Consider the following 21,415-nt stretch of genomic DNA (forward strand, 5'->3'; position numbering starts at 1 on the left):
CTTAATAGATGTTACAATCGTGTGTTGAATATTTCTGAAATCATAACATCTGATTTGATCTGCAAATAATATGACAAAATAAGAGTCTGCCATGTAAATCTTAACAGACATTCATGTCTGATGCCCATTCTTTAATAAAATACTATGTTAATGGATCCTAAATGTAATAACAGTACCTTAGTTACAAGATCTAAAGCCACTCCCCCAGTCATGACGTCACCAGTTTTTATATCGTTCAATACCTAAAATGATTTATTTAGATATATTCTGTATACTATGTTAAATTAAGTATTCTATGTGCATGTAATACATATATAATTAACCATTATTGGTTTTAATCCAAAAACACCTCATATAAAATGATAGAATAACTCGTTTCAAAGACATTCTTTCAACTGTTTGGAACATAATAAATGTATACCCCATTGTCATCTGAGGCCTGTGAGTTGTAACATTCTCTTTCTTCCGAAAATTTAACCAGGGACTCAAAACTCCAATCCAAAGGCGAGAACGAAAAGTCACCTGTTATTTGAATGTAACTTGAAAATTTTTAAATATTAGACAAAATGGAGTTAAAGTAAACTATAATGTCTATAATTAATTTTAAAAAACTGTAAAAACAAACCTAAAACAACACGTGTTAATTCCTTCGCTATATGCCAACCAGATGTGGTAATTGCAGGGAACTGCGGATCAACCGAATAATGAAAGTTCAGAATCGGGTAAGGTATTCCTAGAAAGACAACATAATGTTATTATATGATTGATTAATTATTATTGTTTAACGCCGAGTCGGCAATATTTCAGCCATATTTCGACAATAATGTATTATAAAACAAACAAATGAAAAGATCAAATTACAATATTATAAAACAATCAAATAAAAAGATCAAATTAAAACTAACCCAGGAGACTAGGATCAAATGAACATACCGATCGCATTCAAACTGGAGTCAAAACCTATAAAAGTTCCATCCCATGCAAAGTCGGCCTTCGTGAGAGGAACTCCTAGGTTGTCGAGTTCCCTGAACGTTTTCAACTGGAGAGCGGTGTTTGCACGATTTAAGAACGATACTTCCAGTGTGTTGGACAAAGTGACTGTCCAAGGAATTGACGGTGTTGATGGGAATTGGACGTCTAACAATCCCAGGGATGACAAGATTCTCTCAGCTGTGGAATTACTAAATTCATTTGGCCCACTAAGATAATTCCTCAATATTTGTTTTAATTGGTTCGAAAACTTCGTAAAATATGACGTTTTAACCGTTATATCCTCTCTGTGTTTATTCCTATATTCTTCATGAAATTCTTCGTTAAGTAAGGAAAGCGTGGAATCTAAACAATGACCAGCCGAGAATGGAACACTGGAGTCATTCCCATAAATACCATCCATGCTTTTCCGTATAGCTAATGGGGTGTAGGGCAGGAGACCTGTCAACACGGCCCTCGTATAAATATACATGACAATGACGTCATCATTAGTCTGGTTAAACAATTGGTCAAGAGTCTGGAAGAAGGAGGGGTTAACAATTCTTATGGGCGTGTCTGAAAATGTTTGTTGATAAGGCAGCATGTATACCCATTCAATGTTGGGATACCTCTGTTCTAGTTCCTGGACTGTGATGTCGATGTTAGCTTCGAATCCAGTAAACAGGATAGCCTACAATAGTGGACGAGGTATTCAAAGGCAATTTTGATGCTGACTAAAAACTTATTTTCGCAGTACATTAAAATCATGATATTAACAATGTTAAAGAGTTGAAAAAATTAATTATCTAATAGAAGAGACCAAAAAAAAAAAAAAAAAAAAAAAAAAAAAAAAAAAAAAAAAACAACTAAAATCAAATAAGGGCAAATATGACTTTATTCAGAAATACAAAAAACATCTACGAAAAGAATAAATGCTGTATGAATTTCATGTCAAAAGATTTGATTGGTTTGATAAATAAAATGTTTTTACATTTTCATAGAATTATACACATTTAGCTCTAAAACTTCTACAAACAAACCTTAGCCAATTCTTGCTCAAAAGCGAAAACCTCCTTCATTTTTTCGATCAGAATATCCGTTATGTTTTCTCCTATGAGAAAAAAGTATCAATGAAAGAGTATTACGAGCTTAATTTTCAAATTTAGCTTTCTAATTTAGCCCTTGAGTAACATTGTACATATGATGGAACCTCAATTTTAGTGCAGGATAAATGTCTAATTTTAATGGGTTCCATAATTATATTTCATACAATATAAGCACGATCTTGTTTTTCTCTTAAGCACAGCAGAAAAAATAAGATATATGCTCATGAAATGTATGTAACATTGATTATATCATACCTGCAGTTTGTGGTCGTAAATTGATATTGACCTTTTGTAAGACAGGAACTATTCTCTCCAGATACTTTTTGGCTATCTGGAAGAAGAAATGGTACAAATACATACATCTATTGAAACCTTAGACAATTTCTGCTTTTATTTATTTTCAAATTCAGTATGAAAAAAATGAGTGCAATAGTTGAAGAATAACAAACACACTTCGAAACTCTTTTTCTCTCAAAGTAAAGAAACTATTTAAAATTTTTCTTAAAGGAAAACTAAATTTATTAAACTGCGGCATTAACGACAGTTTTATACAATGAGATCTCATTTGTAGCTACAGGTTTTCGAGCACTCACCGAGTTGTTTTCATAGGGTGATAAGTAGGCATCATCTTTCAGATACAGACTAGATGGAGAAAGCTGAAATATTTTTAAAAAGTAAATTGTTAAAGTCCGATTTAGAAAAGATTTAGGTAAAGTAAGTTTAAACGCCGAATCTAAATGAGGAGTTGTACATGTATTATGCTAAAATAGAAATACATGTACTTTGAACCTATTGATGTTTGATTTGTTGTTATTTTTGTTGATTATTTACTAGATTTGAATAAAACTAAAGTCTTTAAGAATTCAAGACTGAACTTGTTTATTCGTCACTAAAACAATTTTTAAATCTATAATCAGAAAGACGAACCAATTTGACCTCTAATAAATTCGATGATTAGTCATGAAACAACTTAGTTACAAATCTATTATTAAAAAGAGAGCTAAGCTTACCTGCAATATTTTTGTTGTTGTGTTGTCCACTACCGCTTTGACTAATCTGTAATCAAAAATCCCTGATCCGCCCATATCTGTGCCGACAATGAGGTGCATGGTGCTTATTCCCATAAAGGATTGTAGGTCACTCCCCACGCCTAAGATTTCCAATATTATCTGCATATCGCTTGTCACTAGAAAAAAGTATTTGAGATCAACATTTATAGTATCTTTTAAGAGTGTTTCACATATTCAAATAAATAACAAAATAGCAACAGCACAGAGGTTAATGACTAAGCATATGTAAAATCGTAGTATATGTCTGGAAGGAAAAAAACTACTAGAAATCAGAACAGCTAAAAGAGAAATCTTCATTTTAAGGATGATCATATATTTCAATAGCTCCTTTGACAGGGTTAATTACCTCTCTGTACCTGTTGTGGATCGTTGGACATTAGACAACTTTGGTAATGAAGTTTTAGCACCTGTAAATATTCGCTGTCATCAGAGGTAACATTGGATTCTACCATTGCTAAGAAAATAAATATAAAAAAAATTACACGATGGTTATGATCATTTGATAACAAATGCAATGTAAAAGAAAAATGGTGAAATGCAGAACAAAGGGAAAATGTGAAATTATTTAAATTCAAATAAACAATGAAAAAGTACCTTTTAACTCCTCTCTGAAATTAAAACGTACATCCTCTATCACAGAATTCCTGGACTCGTTGTACAGATTAAGAGCAACCAATGCTTCTCTTCCATACACCCATCCTCCACAAGCATACTGATAGAAATCGTCACAGGGATTTACAAACTCGTCCATTCGGGAATAAAGCAGGAAACCTAAAGAGTAACAGAATCCGGTCTGACACGTTTGTGGTTCAGTTACAGCGGGAGAGGTAGAGGGAACATTTACGGTTGTTGTTGGAATTTTTGTTGTTTTCGGAGAAGATGTCGTTGTGGGATTTATCTGAGTAGATGTAGTTGTTGATAAAGTTGTAGTTACTGTGATAGGAGCTGATGTTGTTATAGTAGTTGTCGGTGTAGTTGAGGATGTTCTAGTTGTAATTGTTGTAGTTGGAGTCATTGTTGGTCCTTTGGTTGTTGGTGTTGTTGTAGGTTTTTCTGTTGTTATTGGTCTTTTGGTTGTTATTGTTGTAGGTTTTTCGGTTGTCGTTATTTCGGTCGTTGTTGGTCTCTGGGTTGTTGGTCTCTCTGTTGTTGTTGTTGGTCTTTTGGTTGTTGTTGTAGATTTTTCGGTTGTCGTTGTTGGTCTTTGTGTTGTTGTTGGTCTCTCTGTTGTTGTTGTCGTAGGACTTTCGGTTGTTGTTGTCGATCTTTGAGTTGTTGGTTTTTGAGTTGTGGTCGGTCTTTGAGTTGTCGTTGTTGATCTCTGTGTTGTTGTTTTTTGCGTTGTTGTTGGCTTTTGTGTGGTTGTTGTTGTCGTTGGTCTTTGAGTAGTTGTGGTCGGTCTTTGAGTTGTCGTTGTTGATCTCTGGGTTGTCGTTGTCGGTCTTTGAGTTGTCGTTGTTGGTCTTTGGGTCGTAGTTGTTAATCTTAGAGTTGTTGTTGGTGGTGGTCTTTGAGTTGTCGTTGTTGGTCTCTGTGTTGTTGTTGTTTGTGTTGTTGGCTTTTGTGTAGTTGTTGTCGTTGGTTTTTGAGTGGTTGTTGTTGTGGTGGTTTTTAATGTTGTTGTAGTAGTTGTCTGAGGGGCTGGAGTGGTTGGTGGAATTGTGTAATTGGTTTTTTGGAAAAGATGACATTTATAAAGAGGATTCATTGGTGAGCCAAGAGGACAAGTAAATGCATCTATAAAAGCTTTTTCATTCATCAGGATTGTGTTTGCTCTGAAAGAAGAAAGTAAAAAAATTCACTTATAAGACATGTATTAATCAAAACCATATTGTACTCAATGTGTATTTATTACAATTGATATGACTGGGCAACAGCTCAGCATATTTGAGCCCTTTTCTAGTACATACATTGTATTATGCGTGTAGATCAATTATAACAACGAATGGCAATCACGATTCCTAACAGAGTCTATTGTGAAGTCTAGTTTTCGAAAGAGGATAACAATCCTTTGTCCACTCTGATGGGAACTGGGAAAAGAAACCAGTGATGCGAGACAAGTGAGGTCGCTCTTGTCGCTGCCTCAAGTAAAACAACTTCATGTATTCATTTTGGTTAGATATAAATAAAGAGGTCAAATGAGATTAATACTTTTTTTTCATTTGCCATGATTATTTGCAAAGTGCTGACCAGCAAATAATTTAACATACATGTACAATTTTAAACATTGATTTTAATATTTTGATGCTAATTATTCTACCTTAATTTGTTAGGTAATACATCCCCCGTTTTATCCACTTTGCACATTTCCTGTAACGATGAGATAAATAATCAGAATAGAAAGGAAATGAAGAATGTCCCTAAGTCTATAATATTTCTAAGTAGTATAAATCTTCAAAAGGGAGCAATACTTTAACATTTGACAGTTTCTTGTAGCTTGAAGGGTTCGCCTACCTGTGTCATGGACAGATAGAACAGCTGATCTGATTGTAGAGCTAAGAACGGGAACTGATATGTCCGCATCAAGTTATTTATTATCAACCTTCTGTGTTCCTGAAAAAAAAAAAAGAAAACAGTGATAGAAAATTGTTATTATCTGTATCACTCTGAATTTTTCTAAAGTCCTCTAGGTTTTTTTTGTCTTTAAACAAATGTTCATCCATACCTGTATCAATATATACAACCCTGCATGTCCTGATATTATCTGCTTTGTTTTGTCAATTCCGATGTCCTTAAAAAAATAAAAATAGAATAAAGAAGTACAATATCATTAACCTATTAAGAGAACAAAAATATTTTGATGCCATTGTTGCTTCCTCTTATTCCAAGGCCCATGTTCAGTCAAGGTTTAGCTGGGGACATTGATTAATTAACAACTAAATATCATATGAGTAAGGAGAACATTCACTTTATTTAAGTTATCATCATTAGCAGTGTGGTACAGTGTTTTGTTATTTATAAAGGATATCTTGTCAGGTTTCTAACTAATTAAAATGTTCAAAGTATACTTACATATGTCTCCTTTATATTGAAATGTTTGGAATTTTAGATATTATATTTTCTTTCCTTCTTTCAATTGTAAAACTTGAAACGGAAAGATTTAAATGAATTCTAAATCTAACGGGGACAATATTTTTGTGAGAATTTGTCAGAACAGAATCCATCCCTTGATGTGGCCTTCAATTCGACATTTAGATATATTGACTACGTTTAAGAAATTATTCGTTCGTAGAACATGACTTTGTCTATCGAATCAACTGGGAGACATAAACTGCATATGCAGGTGAAAATGGTATATTGTTACATAAATAAGAGAAGTTGAAGATAGAAAAGTTGGAATCATTACGTTTTTCTTAAAATTTAGTTGTTAGTTTGCCATCAATGTCTTTCTCTAGTAAAATATCCAAATATGAAACAGATCTGTATGTCTTTCAATTTTTAAACTGAAGCATGCTACTGACAAATAAGTTGATGTTACAGGCTTTCAACAATCACGCTTTAAATCAGTTTTTGCAAATTCTATGGTTGTTATAATCACCTAGTTTGCAAATAAAGCATATTTTTGGTTCGTATTTTGATTTTGTTTCATATCAATTATTAGGCCTTTGTTTTAACTACTAGTCATTTTGTTTTATTAATTAGAGGACTCACGAAGGGTGTAGTCAGTCGACATGGCATGGGATGCTTTCTCCTCCAGGACACCAGATTCCACCTCTGTTGTTTTCAAAGGTCCTTTTTTTGAGGTGTTTACAATTTGTATTGTTTAAAGAATTTATAAAATCGATCACCATTCGTTATCTTTACCTTTGATCATTTTCTTTTTATTTATTCTTTATTCATTTCTTTTCTTTATGATCCAATGGGAGACGTCCAAGCTCAAGGTTAAGTTAAAAACAAAGATATACTTCACGATGATAAGATATGTGAGACCTGATCAACATTATTTATTGATTCTTTACAATCAGATAGTGACCTATTCCGATCAAACATGTAGCCATGCATAAGAAAACCATGACTTACAGTTCTCTTTTCAAATAGTTGATTCATGAAGCAGTCATGTTTATCCTGATAATGTTGAAACGAGGCATCACTCCAGTCCTTGTTAGAAGATCGAACATCCAGCGCACCTTCAAAGACAATCATTGTATTCTTAAGAAAATAAGCATGCTTATTCCATGCAGTTTCTATTGCTGCCTAGTTTGTTAATCTTAAACCTAAAAACAAAAAGGGATATTTCCTTTACCATAAATAACATCTGTAACTTTCTCTGATATCAGTAACCCAACGGTCGTCAAAAACGGAAATTCTGGTCTCAGGTTTGTTTTCCATGTTAGTATTCCGTAAGAGATACCTATAAAACAACCATCAAGATAGCTGTCAATATCATCTAGACAATGATAAGGATTGAGAGGCATTATTAAGAATTCAGTTTCTGATTACAGGCAGGATAATTACATATGTACTTATCAAAGAGTATGATATCAAAGATATCTGACAATCCAGAAAAAACATTAACATTCTCATTTTTCCGTATACTCGTATAAAAAAACAACAACATCCAATACAGTTTCCATATCATGTCTTTTTACAATAATTAAACCGATGGATTTTTTCCAAATTCATTCTAGGCTTGTATTTTTTAATATTTTGTTACTATAATTATTTGAAACTCATTATATAAATGAAAAAAGGAAAGTCATTTACCCAGTGTATTAATGTCCTCGTCATACACAATATCGATAGTATACCACGGTATATTAGGTACTGAGTACACCTCTCCTATTCGGTTCATCAACCGGAAGGAGTGCGCCTGTTGAGCATAATTAGCTCTGAACAAGTGGAATACATCCTTGTTTGTGGAGAGCAGGACGGTCCAAGGAATGACAGGAATCGGTGCATTACTCAGAGTGAGAGAGGACAAAGTTTCAGTAATCTTCAATTTAGTTTTATCACTGTATCCTCCATAGGAAGAGAAAGACTTGATGCTTTGGTCTGTCAGATTTTTCACCAGAGAGGAAATGTACTCAAGTACAGGTTTAACATTTTGGTTTTGTTTTCCTGAATACTCTATTAGTACTTCCTCCGGAAGTAGTTCCAACGTACTATCTATACAGTACGTCTTTGTGTATTCTTGTGCAGTCTCTGTGTCATATAAATTGTCCATAAACTGGCGGGTGGATTTTGGAGCAAAGGGAATAATACCCGTAAGAATAACCCGGATGTACAGGTACATAATAAGGGTAGATTTCTCAGTCCTGCCAAGCATTCCATTCAGAGACGTAAAGTAGCTTGGATGATTGAGCTGAACAGGGGTGTTAGTTGAAAATTGTTGGCTTGGTAAAGCTTCCGTCCAGTTAATGTTTGGAAAGTTCTGTATAAGTGCACTGACGGGGTACAGTGCATTCTCTTCATTGGAAGATTTGGCAACACGGATAGCCTGTAAACAGTGTTACAGCAACAAATTAGCCTTATTGAAAAAATATTCTATTAACATGAGTTGACAATGAATGTAACTTTTCTCTTATCCTCATTCTGTTTGTAATTGTAATTGATTTTTTTTCTATTGAATAGAATGAATTTATTATATACTAACTAAGTTTAATGTATCGTGAACATTCTACCTGTGAGAGTTGTCTTTCGAATTCAAAGACCTCTTGAACTTTTGCCCGTAAAAGCCCATCAATTTGACCTAATATAACAGAATACCAAATTGTATTTTATGTCTGAATCAGACATAATCTCATTTACTAGTACTACATTTTTTATAAACAACTTGTGTTTTTGTAAAGGATTGTTTACTTTGTTTTAACAAGTGACGATTTGAATTTGAAATAAAGTACATTTTGAATGTTTCAAGTATCCACTTTATTGAGGAGAGAAATGTTGAATGGTTTTAACTTACCATTAGAAAAGGTTGGTCTGAGAAAGCTGTTGAAGCGCTGTATCAGAGGAACAACTCTATCTAAGTAACGTCTGCCTATCTGTATAAGGAACATTTTAGATATTCCATTTAGACATTATTTGCATAAAATATTAAAAATTTGTGTATCAAGATGTTATCACTTAATTTCTAAAGAACAAGACCTAACAAAGTGGGAGTTCGTAAAAAGTAGTCTGAAAAAGGACCATAGCGAGGAAAAGGGAAAATGCAAAGACTGTCTGCAAGAAAGAACCACAGACAAACATGTGGTATGAAAACAGTGTAATGATTAAGTGTTACTTTGAACAAGTACACAAATCGAATGTCTGAGAATGAATGGCAGCAAGGAAAATAATGATAAAAAAGTATGAAAGTATAAAAAGTATGAAAGAGTGAAGTCCAGCAAGAAAGAATCACAGTAGAAATCGTCTGAAGGAAAGAATTTCTACAAAATAGAGTCACAATGGAATGTTCCACAACAAAAACGAATCCAGTTATAAGATATCAGTTAGATGAAACACAGAAAGCAACAGCGAATATTAAACTTTTTTGTTGGGATGAACAACAGCGAAAAAGAAAAAAAACTTGTACTTAAAATTATAAATGGCCAAAAATGCAGATGACGTCATCAGTTTTCTGATAAAATGAACTAAAGAGAGATGAGAGAGAGGAACGCAATCAATTAGATACAGAAAAAGCCAAAGCCTGAAAATGGATACAATTTTGATTACGTTACGACTCTCGTGAATTGTTGAAATTTCACAATTTTATTACGATAATATGTGACGATAATAAACAGTGTTCATGCTCAAAAATCCATTTAAACAATAAAAATTGTGATCAGTTTCAACATGGACCTCTGAAAACAGAGGTGGGATCAGGTGCAATGGAGTAGTAGAATCCCCTGTCAACGGGTCACACCTGTCGCGTGCCCCCTCTCATGCTTGGTAAACAGGAAAATCCAAAGAAAATTCAGTATGAAAAAAATGGCCTTTTTCGACTTAACGACACATTGTATTGACTACAGAATTTGCGAAATGTTAACTCTTCATAGGATTGTTGATATCCTTATATCATCGTCTTCTTTGTGAATTGTCTGTCTCGTTTTAGAAATAATTCGTTCATAGAAACATGCTCTTGCGTATCCAATTAGTTTGGAGATATAAACTCCACATGCAGGTGATACTGGTATATTGCTACATGAATAAGGAAAGTTGAAGATAGAGAGAAGAAATTATTACGTTTATCAAAAGGTTTAGTTGCTATTTTGGCATCAATTTCTTTCTCTTGAAAAATATCCAAATATGTAACAGATGTGTCAAGCTCTGTGGTGTCTTTTATTTCGAGATGAATTGGATACATATTATCAACGTAAAAATCCAAATGAATATTGTTAATTGATAAAACGTCGTCAATACATGTTTATGTTGAATTCAAGGCTACAAGAAACTTCATTTTTTTGTAGACGTTTTGGATTAATTCTGCTCTATAAGAATACAAATCAGGTCAATGTATAACGGGACACATTTAGCACAAATGGGACATCAAGCAGATTGCTGAAAGACCTGGTCCCCCAAAACTATATTGTTATTGTCAATGAGAAACTCTAGCATCTTTTTTTTATATCGACCTTGGAGTGTATAAAAGCATAATGTTTTTTTTTCACATAATTGGTTCGCAGATGACATTGATAACGTATTCAAATTTGGGATTTCTATTTTTATTGTTGTCTACGATATCAAGAAGCATTGTCTTTACATTGCCTTGCAGAATGGCTGTATAAAATATGAAAAGTTGTTTTAATGCTATTGATTTTGATAAATTTTTGTGATTTCAATTTTTTGATAGTTCCTTGGAGTATCTAAGTATTCACATTCAATTAACACCAACTCTCGAGTATTCTGTTGTACAGTATTTCTAACAGTTCTCCTTGACTGTTGTTAATAAACCTAAATGAGATATGCTTTACGGATATAAGTTTTGAAATGAACTATATGGAGATGACGAACAGTATTCAAGCTCATAAGTCCATTCAAACAATACAAATCAGGATACAAACCCGGCCCCCAAAAAGTCAGAGGTGGGATCAGGTGCCATGGAGGAATGAGCATCCCCTGCCGACCGGTCACACCCGACATGTGTTCCTTGTCATGGTGGGGAAATAACGGAAAAATCAGTAGACAATTCATTGGGTAAATAATGGCCTAACAATTTGTATGAAAAACGTCAGCCAGCACTCAACTCAATGATAATTTGTATTTGCTGACAAGGTCATTGTATCGACCATAGAACAGGCGAAATGATGACTTTAAACGAGACTGTTGATATTCTTGTTTCATCAACTTGTTTGTCAATAATTTACCTCGCTTTAGATATTGTTTATACGTAGAGCATGCTCTTACGATCGAATCAAGTGAGAAATATAAACCCCATATGCAGGTGATCAGGATATATTGCTGCATAATTAAGGGAAGTTGACGATTGAAAAGTTAAAGTCATCACGTGCATAAAGCTTTGTTGTTAGATTACCATTAACGTCATTTTCTAGTAAAATATCCAAATATGAAACAGATGTATCAGACTCTGTGGTATCTTTTATTTCAAGCTCACTGGGATAAATCGTGTCGACATATGAATGGAAATAACTATTGTTAATTGATAATACTTCGATCGTTGATATATCTAAATGTCGAGTTGAAGACCGCAGCAAGAGTTTTCTTTTTCTCATGCATAAGATTTTGAATAGATTCTGTTTCGTATGAATACAAAAAGGTGGCGCAATTGGTACCCATGGGAATTCCAACAGATTGTTGGAAGACCTGGTCTCCAAAAAACCACATAGATATTGTCAATCAGAAACTCAGGCACCTTTTTAATATCAAATTCAGAGTACTTGTGTGTACAATTAGAATGTTATTTAACAAAATTATTTTGAATGACCAATGACAAGGTAAGTAAATTTACGAGTTCCATTTTTATTGAAAAAGCAATCGTCAATGATGTCAAAAAGCCTGGACTTTAATTTATCGTGGAGAATTGTTGTATATTAAAAGAAGACGATTCAAATCGATACTCTTACTTCCATTGTTTTCTAAATTGTCAGTTTGTGGAAATGAAGACTCCTTTCTCCGAAATATAAAGGTTTCACTCCCAAATCCATGGTAATCAAATGAACTTGTGAGGCAAAATGAAGTTATTGTGTGAATGAACCACAATGTGAAAAAACACAGTAAAATAAATCTATTAAGAAAGAACAGGGTCGTTTTTATACTACGAGCTTAATCCACCCAAGAAACAGGTGTTTGTGAGAATAAATAGAAGCACAGGACTAGTCTATTGAAGAAAGAGTAGAACAATATACTAGTAACTAAAGCTGTTAAAGAACTTAATTTGAAGAATGTTGGTTAACAACCTGAAATTGTTCCGGATTTCATTTTTAACAATTACAATCAATATTGCAGAAATTGTTTTTAAATGGTTTATGACATCTTCGAACTTTTGTTCTATTCAAATGCCATATGAAATACATTTTTTGAAAATGAAATACACCAGTTTTATTCTAAAATATTCAATACAAAGATCATGGGTGCTTTCTGAATACATGTACTAAATCATAAAAAAATCTGGGTCGAAGGTAACTAATATTATATTAAAACAAATTTCCAAATACAGCTATACATTATACCTCATTATCCTCATACGGCAGAAGATACACACTCTGTCTCAAGTACAAGTCAGGTGGAGATAGCTAAAAAACAGTATGTATCATACATTAATATCAAATACTAGTAACAGATCATTCAGTTCAGAGAGAAAGAATGAAAACGGTGCTTTTGTCTACTGCCATGGTCAACGTAATTATGCATTTCATGTAGATACTTAAAATATAAAATGAAAGCAAATATTGGTACAAAAAACAAACTAACAGAATTCCTTATTGGTTTTTAAGTTCAACAATTTTCGATGTTTCTCAAAATCAGGACAGGCCTTTTTTCCCTACATATACATAAAGTCAATGAATACAATCTATTTAAAAGCGTGTAAACTGCATGTGTCACATTTACCCAAGATTCTATCAATGATTTCTTTAATTATTTGTAATACAAACCTGAAGAATAGTTCGTTTTATATTTCCCACAACTCTGCTATTTACATCATACGTAAAGAATCCAAAAGCACCATAATCCGAGAAAAGGGAATACTGCATCACAGATGGCGTCATAAATGACGTCATAGAACTTCCTACGCCTAGAGATTCCAGTAAACTCTCCACATCCTTTGTTACTTGTTGGAGAAATATATGAAGAATCAGCAGTACATGTTTTCTCGATGAAAGAAACAACGATTGTTGAGGAATAAAGTTGTTGCAATTTTTTTGGTTACACATGTATCATGTGTATAGAATGCATTTAAAATCACATGAGCTAGTAATTAAAAATGCACCAATGTGTCTATTTTCGTCGTAGAGCATTGTTGATAAACTTTTAAATATACTTTGCTGCTTATCTAAAACTACTAACATTTTAAACATTTAGCCTCTTCTGGAAACAAAGACCATTAGTGGTGAATTCAAGGTCCAGATGTGGTTGACATCTTTCTATTAGCACTTATCATCTTACATATATCAAACAGTTCATCCTCTGAATGTCAAAGCACTCGTACTTAAATTTATTCAAGTAAAAGTTTTTTAGGTTAATAATCCATAGAGAATTTTTTAAACCAAATTGTCCATTAACCTTGACCTTTAAGAAACGGCCTTAAATTAAGATCATGACATTCTAAAGGGCAACAACATACTAATTTTAATAGTTTACTAGATTAGTGCCCCTTTGTCGTCGATTCAGATCTCAGGTTGGTTTTGAGAGTGTCGAATGACTTTTCTCTATTCTATAACTCATTAATTCTTAAATTTTAAAGAGACTTCGTTGCGTTGTAATAAAGTCCACCAAATTTTATACATACCGAGGCTACTATCAGGCCGGTTGTTAGAATCTAGGCAACTCTGGAAATGAAGCTTAGCGGCTGCCATGTAATCCGAGTCAGTGGAAGTAACTTCTTGTTCGAGCATTTCTAGAAAAATTATTCATAAAAACACACCAACAGTGATCTTACTATCTGCTAAACAGGAAGAAGATAAGACATACATATAGAGATCGTATTATTGACAAAAGTATCTCATCAAATCTTCACTACATTAAGTGAAAATAAAACGTCATTAGCGTCATTATAATTACACGAAGATACACTGAGCTTGTATAATTACCTATCAATCTTTGCATTAAGTTCAGCTTCACATCGCTCATTACGGAATTCCTATCAGCGTCAAAGACATTCATGTCTAGCAATACTTTTCTGCTTGAGATCCACGCCCCACAGGAGTAGCTGAAGAAATCTGAACACGGATCCACTGATGTATTCATTCTTCCAAGCATTTCATATGCCAGTGAACTGCAGAATGTGTCATCACAAAGCACCGGATCAGTCAAAGGTTGGGAGGTCGTAGTTGGTGACTGAGTTTGCAATGTTGTTTGCCTCGTTGTGATTTTAGGCTGTGACGAAGTAGGTGACGTAATAGTTGTAGTCTGCGACGTAGCAGATGATGTAGTTGTAGTAGGCTGTGACGTAGTGGATGATAGTGATGTAGATGGCTTTATTGTGGTTGTGGTCACCGCCTTTGTTGTTAGTGGTTTTGGCGCATCCGTGATAAATCGTGATGTGGTTGCTTTTGCGTTCGTCGGCTGCGATGTTTCTATTACTGCTGAACTCGTGGTTTTTAATGTCGTTGTAATCATTTTTGTTGTCCTTATAGTGTCTGTCTTTGGTTGTTGAGTTGTCTCTTGTATTGCACTTTTTGATGATGATACTATGGGGCAAGGAGTCTCACCATCGCTTATAAATGGAGATGCCACGCCCTTATCGTAAAAAGAAAACAAGACTTATAATTAATTAAAGTTTATTGATTGTTCCTTTGTTTTTAATGCACTATTATTATCATGAATACTGCCAAAGGATAAACAGTACTTAATTTCAGTTGTAAAACTATAGTGAATAGTGAGTTTCAGAAATGCTTCTTCTGCATGTTTGGTCCTAGATTTAATTTCATCCAATGAATGCACCTAAAATGTACCTAAGAAAATAGCAACTCCCAAAGACAAAAGCAACCGAATTTTAGCTTGATCTGAATCCACCAACATGTTTATTACCTTCTTATTTTGTTTTTAATGCATGGAATAAACTACAAAACTAACTGGTAAGTAATGACATGAGATACAGATTTAATTTCTTTATGTTTTCACCTTGCTCCCTGAAATACTCGGAAGAGACTACCATATTTTCTGGGTAAGAGAAGGGCCTCCTCATTTGTACGCATGATGATAATGCTTTCCAAAGTAGTCCTTTCAAAGCAATCTGAATAGTCAAAGTTTGATGGTGTATAATTGTATGAAGATAGCTAATTAAAATACATCGTGTATGCATTTGAGGTGGAAATGTACCACGTATATTTATGCACGCAGCTTTTGGGATACATTGCTCTTGTGGAAGATCGGCTTCATCCTTACCAGTCGTTTTTTCCCGCATCTCGAACAGGGAGGCACATCTTTCCAAATGTCAGTATGCTTTTAAGCTGTATTAGGGACATGGGGCTTTATTGTGAAAACAAAATCAAAAGCAGAAGGAGTGCTGCACTAGTACCTTTGTAGATTTCACAAACAACTTCGGCGATTACTCAAGAGATTTTCATTGCATGATTCGACATTTCTGATTTTGCATGCCACGCTATCGGATCCACAGTTATAAAATGTTTCCTTAATTTACCTTGAACCATGCTTTCACTGGAACTACTGGAATAATTTGACAATCAACCCAAGTAGAAATAAATGACTGGGTCAAGCGGTCTCAGTCCGTATACCATCTCTGTCAGAAATACAGCATAAGCATGCAATAGAGTTTTTATTGTTGGGAAGCAATAAAAGTTCTGGCTAACAAAGATAACCTAGATACACACTGCTATTTAAGGGCTCTGCTAAAACCTACATAACCTAGATAAGCACTGCTACTTAAGGGCTCTGCTATAGCCTACATAACCTAGACAAACACTGCTATTTAAGGGCTCTGCTATAGCCTACATAACCTAGACAAGCACTGCTATTTAAGGGCTCTGCTATAGCCTACAGAAGTTAGATCCATCGCTAAAGATTACTGTGCCGTAGAAGTCATCACTTATCTTTCTTTCACTCTAATGTCGTATACGTAAGAAATACTGAATTTCGTCTGTGTGCATCCTTACGCGTAGACTAACAAAAAAGAAAAATAGCAGGATAATATCCTAACACAGATTTAATATCAAGTTATGAAGTTCCTAACATATACATTGTTTTAGATAAAGCTCATTTGGGATAGTAAAAGCCAACCCAAATGTGACGTCCAAAACTCCTCTCCAAAGATAAACACTAGAACACCTAAATTCCTGAAAGAAAAATATATTACAGTGGAACAAATACCGTGTTAAGTCATCTGTAAAACGTTGCAAAGCACTGGTAGCCCCCTTATTAAGAGTGTAAAAAGCAAGATCAGCCGTATATTTTCTCCTCAGAGTCATTTAAGACCATATTTCTATATGCATTACAAATCCAGTAGTACCCGCATCCCCATGCTGGATCTGCTCATGCAGCCTGAATCAATCTCTTTATTTTGAGACCTGATCCTACACCAGATATTCTATGGACAGACCAATTTAACCATTTTGCTTCAAACCTGTCGGTAACACTTGGATTTTATGATATTCACTTTTTTAAAGCAGTGTACTTACTGGTTTTAACTGACTGATGTTGTTATCCATTGTTTTCAGAGATGACACTAAAATTCCAACAATGATGAGAAGAGCTAGAAGAGCAACAGCGATGTACAAGGTCATGCCGTATGCAAATTTTTTGAATGTGGAACACTTTTTGCTGTCATCCCTTGACCTTGGAGATTCGTCATTCTGGAATTGCTGCCACTGGTGAAGCCGATTCCTGGCAGAGACAGGGAAATAACTGAAGCGTTCCTCTGTTGTGCTCGGTGTCCCGAGGTCAAGCCGAAGATCATGGCTCGGCGAGTAAGCAAATTCGGTGGTTTCCGGGAGGTATGAAAATTCACGAGTACTCTGGAGGGAGGAAGGTGTTGTGAGAGCCGATTCTGTCTGAGCGTAAGGCGAGTGTACCGCGGTCGTCTGCAGTAGGGAAAGAATTTCTTTTGGTGGTTTTCTGGGCAATGTACGCATGGCAACCAATCGGATCTCACTGAAATAGCCATGGAATTCCTCATTAGAGTAGTTCCTAATATCACCCGTCCACCAAGACATAGTTATATTTTCAGAATCCTAAATGTCCATTTCCAGCACTTTTAGTCAGTGGTCATACTATAAGGGTACGGAATTGAATGTGTGAAAGCATGACCTCTAATGCAACAGATTAGCGCCCAGTTGTAAATTAAAATAGCGGATTAGAAAATAGGATTTGAATTCAACAATAAAAATTAAAAAGTGGTTTAAATGAAGTCCTATGATTTATTTTCAGTGCGGCGCAGAGGATTAAAAGTCTTACAGTGACCAACATGTCTTCTTGTATATTGAGATTTATATTTAAATTTGCTTATCAATCTACTGTCTTTTTCGCTGAAACAACGAAAATATAACGTTTAATTCCGATGCCATGCTTTACGTTTAAATTTATTAATCGACTTAAAAGATTGACAATGGGTAAAATTATTGAATATAAGTATTCGGGTCAAAAATTAAATATAAGCCGCAATATTTTTAGGTCAGCGCGATAGTTTTATGAGATTATTAACTCCTAAAGTTCATTTCTGTTTACTTTGTGTTTTCTTTTATCTACATTTTTTATTTTGGGTTCAGGGTCGTTTTGCTTTTAATTTCTTTTCCTTTATTTGATTTTTGCCTTGTTCATTAACATATTTGATATATAAATATATATTAATATATTTTTGACTGGATATCTTTTTCACTTGTTTTATTGTACACTGTACTTTTATTTATTTATTTATTTGCTTTTTTTATTTGTAAATGTATTATGTTTCATATTTTTAATATTTACATTCCACATGTATTTTGCTTATAAAGTGTGAGGAAAGCTAAGGCATTCAACACACCATAACACGGACGGGGGATCAAAAGGTTAAACTATGCGTTTTATTTTTACATCACAAATGTTGAGCATCGTAGAAATGCAACGTCATAAGCGAAAGTCAAAATTCACGTTCATATTGAACAGAAAGCTGTTGCAACGGCTCTTCCATTAATTGTAACTTACCCGAAGGATAATACTGGGATTTTAAAATATAAATCACTTTTGCAATCAAGGCAAGGAGTTAAAAAAATGTAAATATAAGCATTGAATCGTTATTTCTTGAAAGATATAGTCTCATAACTGCAACGGTGTGTGTTAACAATTTGTTTGCACACACCGTTGCAGTTATGAGACTATATCTTTCAAAAAATAATGATTTAATGCTTTTAAAATTATACTTGATGTGCTGATGGAGTAAAAACCTGATTACTTAGTGGTATATTATTATCTATTTTTTCGGTGGTTTAGCTTGGTGCTTCTATATATACATGTAGTAGGCAACTAAATGTATTCGAGACTTATGGTAGAGCTCATGTATAAGAGTTATTCAGGGGTAAAAAGGTCGCAAATTTACAGAAACAAATGAAATCATACATACACTTGATTGCTTCGGAAATCATAAACAATTATTTCTAGATGATAGAAGAGTTTCCCAAGCTTTCTTTATTCAAATTCAGGTGTCTCATGAAAGCGATCGAAAAGTATCAAGCAGACCGAAAAGTATTGCAGTTTACTGATTTTTAATTTTAGTATACTTATTTTAAAATAAAAATCAGAAAACGACAATAGGGACAGAAAATAGAAGAAACACAGAAAGGCAACTATGAAATAATGAATAATTACATACATACAACGGATGGCCAAAGAAAATGGGATAGGTCAAAAACAACAGGGCTAAGAACAATAGAAAGCGAGCTGAATCGTATAGGGTTGTCGTGGAACAGGGGATACAAGAGCAAAGGATGGAACTTGTTGGAGGGACTTTGTGGCTGACTTATGTTCCACCTGGCATGAAGAGGACTAATAACTAAGTAAAACATACCACCATACTTTCATCGTCTACAGCCTATAATATAATAATAAGTGAATTATTTTCTCGAGGACCAAACCGTAATGTAAGAGACATCATAGCTGTGTGGCGACAAAACGTGCAGTGAGGATTGCTTTGCTGATTCAATATTTGTATAGAACATTCCAGACAATGCTTAATTAGATTAAGGTCTGATGACCTTGAAGGTCAATCCATTCTCTCTAGTCTCTACCTCTAGGTACTGGTTCACAGTGCATGCTTGTCCTGAGTGGTATGGCGTTATCATCCATTAGAACGAATTCTGAATCTTTGGCTCCTTCAAATAACTGTACAATCTGATGAAAAATCTTCTATATTTGATACTCCATTTCGTATGACGTACAACTCCTCTTCATTAAAATAAATGCAGATTCGGACTTTGAAGTAATGACTATGGGTCTCAGTTCTAGGGACTTATCTATTTACCTGATCTCTTACAAACTCAATTCTTCTCACACTATGCTCTGCGGTCAAAACGGTATGTAAGGTAGGTCCTCGTGCTTTCAAGTTAGCTTCATGAAGCCTATTCCTGATGTCTGATTTTAAAATGTTCACTTTATGTGTGTTGCGAAAGTCTCCGTTTAAGGCAACAGATGAGTTAAATCGGTTCTGTTTCGCTTGCGGTGAAATTTAACGATCCTGCAGGGTCGTTGTACGTACAGCGTGTTCATCCACTCCAAGACGTTTTAAAGCACATATCTTGTTTTCTGAAACCTTTACCACAACTAACCAGTGACGCTTTGAGACCTGTTGAGCAGACTACCTACTGCATTCTGTTGCATTTCAGTTTGTAGCATCCCTATGGTTCTACAGGCCTCCCGTGCACATCGTCTTTGTGGCACCATCTGTATTTAAATTCATGATTTATACGAGATTACGAGATGTTACATTGTCCCACCTAAACATTCAATTTTTCAGAGTTGTTCATGAAACATGCTTACCAATAGTACATCCAGACTTGGGAGAAGACATTTTCCTCTGACTTCCATCACGAACAATGATTGGTAAGTGAAGTGTACATGTAACAAACAAAATTGGAGTGTTTGGTTAATTATCAATGGAACTTCGTAGATCTAATAACTTACATTAATACATGATACATGAAAATATTTAGCAAATCTCCTGACATAAATCCTATCCAAATTTAATATATAAATATTTAATTTTACATGTTTATACACACGAGATGATTTTTTTTTTTTTAAAAAAAAAACAAGTTGAGTTATTTACGTGCTTATTATAAAAAAATTAATTTACATTGAATTTTTAATTAATAAAAAAAAAATCATTAGGTCTATCATTAACCAATATCAACATGGTAGCTTTTATGCAAACATGTTTGTTGAATCAGTAAATAAAGTTAGAAATTACACTTTAATTGTACTTTGAAGGCGAAAAAAAAAATATCCATAAGATAATATAGTGGAACTTAGAAATGGGTCAAGATTATACACATGTAGACAGTGATTAAACTGTTCAAGAAAAATTATGGCATTTTCCCTGTTTATCATTTTCTTTGTCCCTTTTTTTTTATTTAATAAAGACGGGAATTATATTTTCATATACAGATCATCTCTTATTAAAATTCAAAATTCAATTTTTTGATAACTTACTAAAGTATATATAATTCTTAACTTTTTTTAATAAAATAAAAATAATATTATCCTTATATAGTTGTAAAACAGCTTGTATAGGCTTTATGATGGCTATATAAAACATATAGGCATCAGAAAATTTTATTTGTTCCATATATGAAGAATATATATCTACAGAACAAAAATGAAGCATCAGATGAAGTGAAACTCTAAGTACACTGGATTTATTATTTAATCATTAAGTTCAATCATAAATACATGAAATACATCAATGTCCAGAAAAATTATAGGACAATTTTGGGAATTAAAATTTCTTCAGTCATTGCATTAAGTTTCAGTAAGAAAGAGAGGCCACAAACTGTCCATTCTGTAGGCTGTAGGCCCTAGATCAGTTCTTTCTCTCACAGAATGACAGTTTTGGGTCTCTCTCCTACTCAAAATTAATATTTAGATATATCGACGACGTATTATCAATTTTTTTTTAAACTCTGCGAATTAAATAAAAAAAAAAATATTAAATATAGAAGAATGCTTAAAAATTAATTTATAGTTTTGCTT

The 21,415-nt window shown here is 33.9% G+C and overlaps 2 protein-coding genes across 2 annotated transcripts in view; both read right to left on the reverse strand.

Moving 5' to 3' along the window:
• LOC133203535 (endothelin-converting enzyme 1-like) overlaps positions 1-5,695 on the reverse strand; it is a 15,217-nt gene extending 9,522 nt beyond the window's left edge. The window contains exons 1-13 of the mRNA XM_061339306.1: positions 5,600-5,695; positions 5,406-5,455; positions 4,498-4,920; positions 3,740-4,347; positions 3,492-3,599; positions 3,086-3,261; positions 2,669-2,731; positions 2,331-2,406; positions 2,010-2,080; positions 934-1,660; positions 626-733; positions 422-522; positions 177-242 (exon numbers count right to left, since the gene is read on the reverse strand). Of these exons, the coding sequence (XP_061195290.1) occupies positions 177-242; positions 422-522; positions 626-733; positions 934-1,660; positions 2,010-2,080; positions 2,331-2,406; positions 2,669-2,731; positions 3,086-3,261; positions 3,492-3,599; positions 3,740-4,347; positions 4,498-4,920; positions 5,406-5,455; positions 5,600-5,668 (2,646 nt within the window). The 5' untranslated portion in view covers positions 5,669-5,695. The remainder of the gene's footprint in view (positions 1-176; positions 243-421; positions 523-625; positions 734-933; positions 1,661-2,009; positions 2,081-2,330; positions 2,407-2,668; positions 2,732-3,085; positions 3,262-3,491; positions 3,600-3,739; positions 4,348-4,497; positions 4,921-5,405; positions 5,456-5,599) is intronic.
• Positions 5,696-7,359: 1,664 nt separating this feature from the next.
• Positions 7,360-14,606, reverse strand: LOC133203536 (endothelin-converting enzyme 1-like). The gene is made up of 8 exons (XM_061339307.1): positions 14,329-14,606; positions 14,028-14,135; positions 13,174-13,349; positions 12,751-12,813; positions 9,048-9,126; positions 8,767-8,834; positions 7,850-8,582; positions 7,360-7,496 (listed from the first exon to the last, which is right to left on the reverse strand). The coding sequence occupies exons 1-8, from the start codon at positions 14,495-14,497 to the stop codon at positions 7,360-7,362; spliced, it is 1,533 nt and encodes a 510-aa protein (XP_061195291.1). The 5' UTR covers positions 14,498-14,606.
• Between the last annotated feature and the right edge of the window lie 6,809 nt (positions 14,607-21,415).

The sequence above is a fragment of the Saccostrea echinata genome, unplaced genomic scaffold (assembly GCF_033153115.1).
Source record: "Saccostrea echinata isolate AGI-Se365-2 ecotype Australia unplaced genomic scaffold, CSIRO_AGI_Sech_v1 ptg000051l, whole genome shotgun sequence".
NCBI classification, from domain to species: domain Eukaryota; kingdom Metazoa; phylum Mollusca; class Bivalvia; order Ostreida; family Ostreidae; genus Saccostrea; species Saccostrea echinata.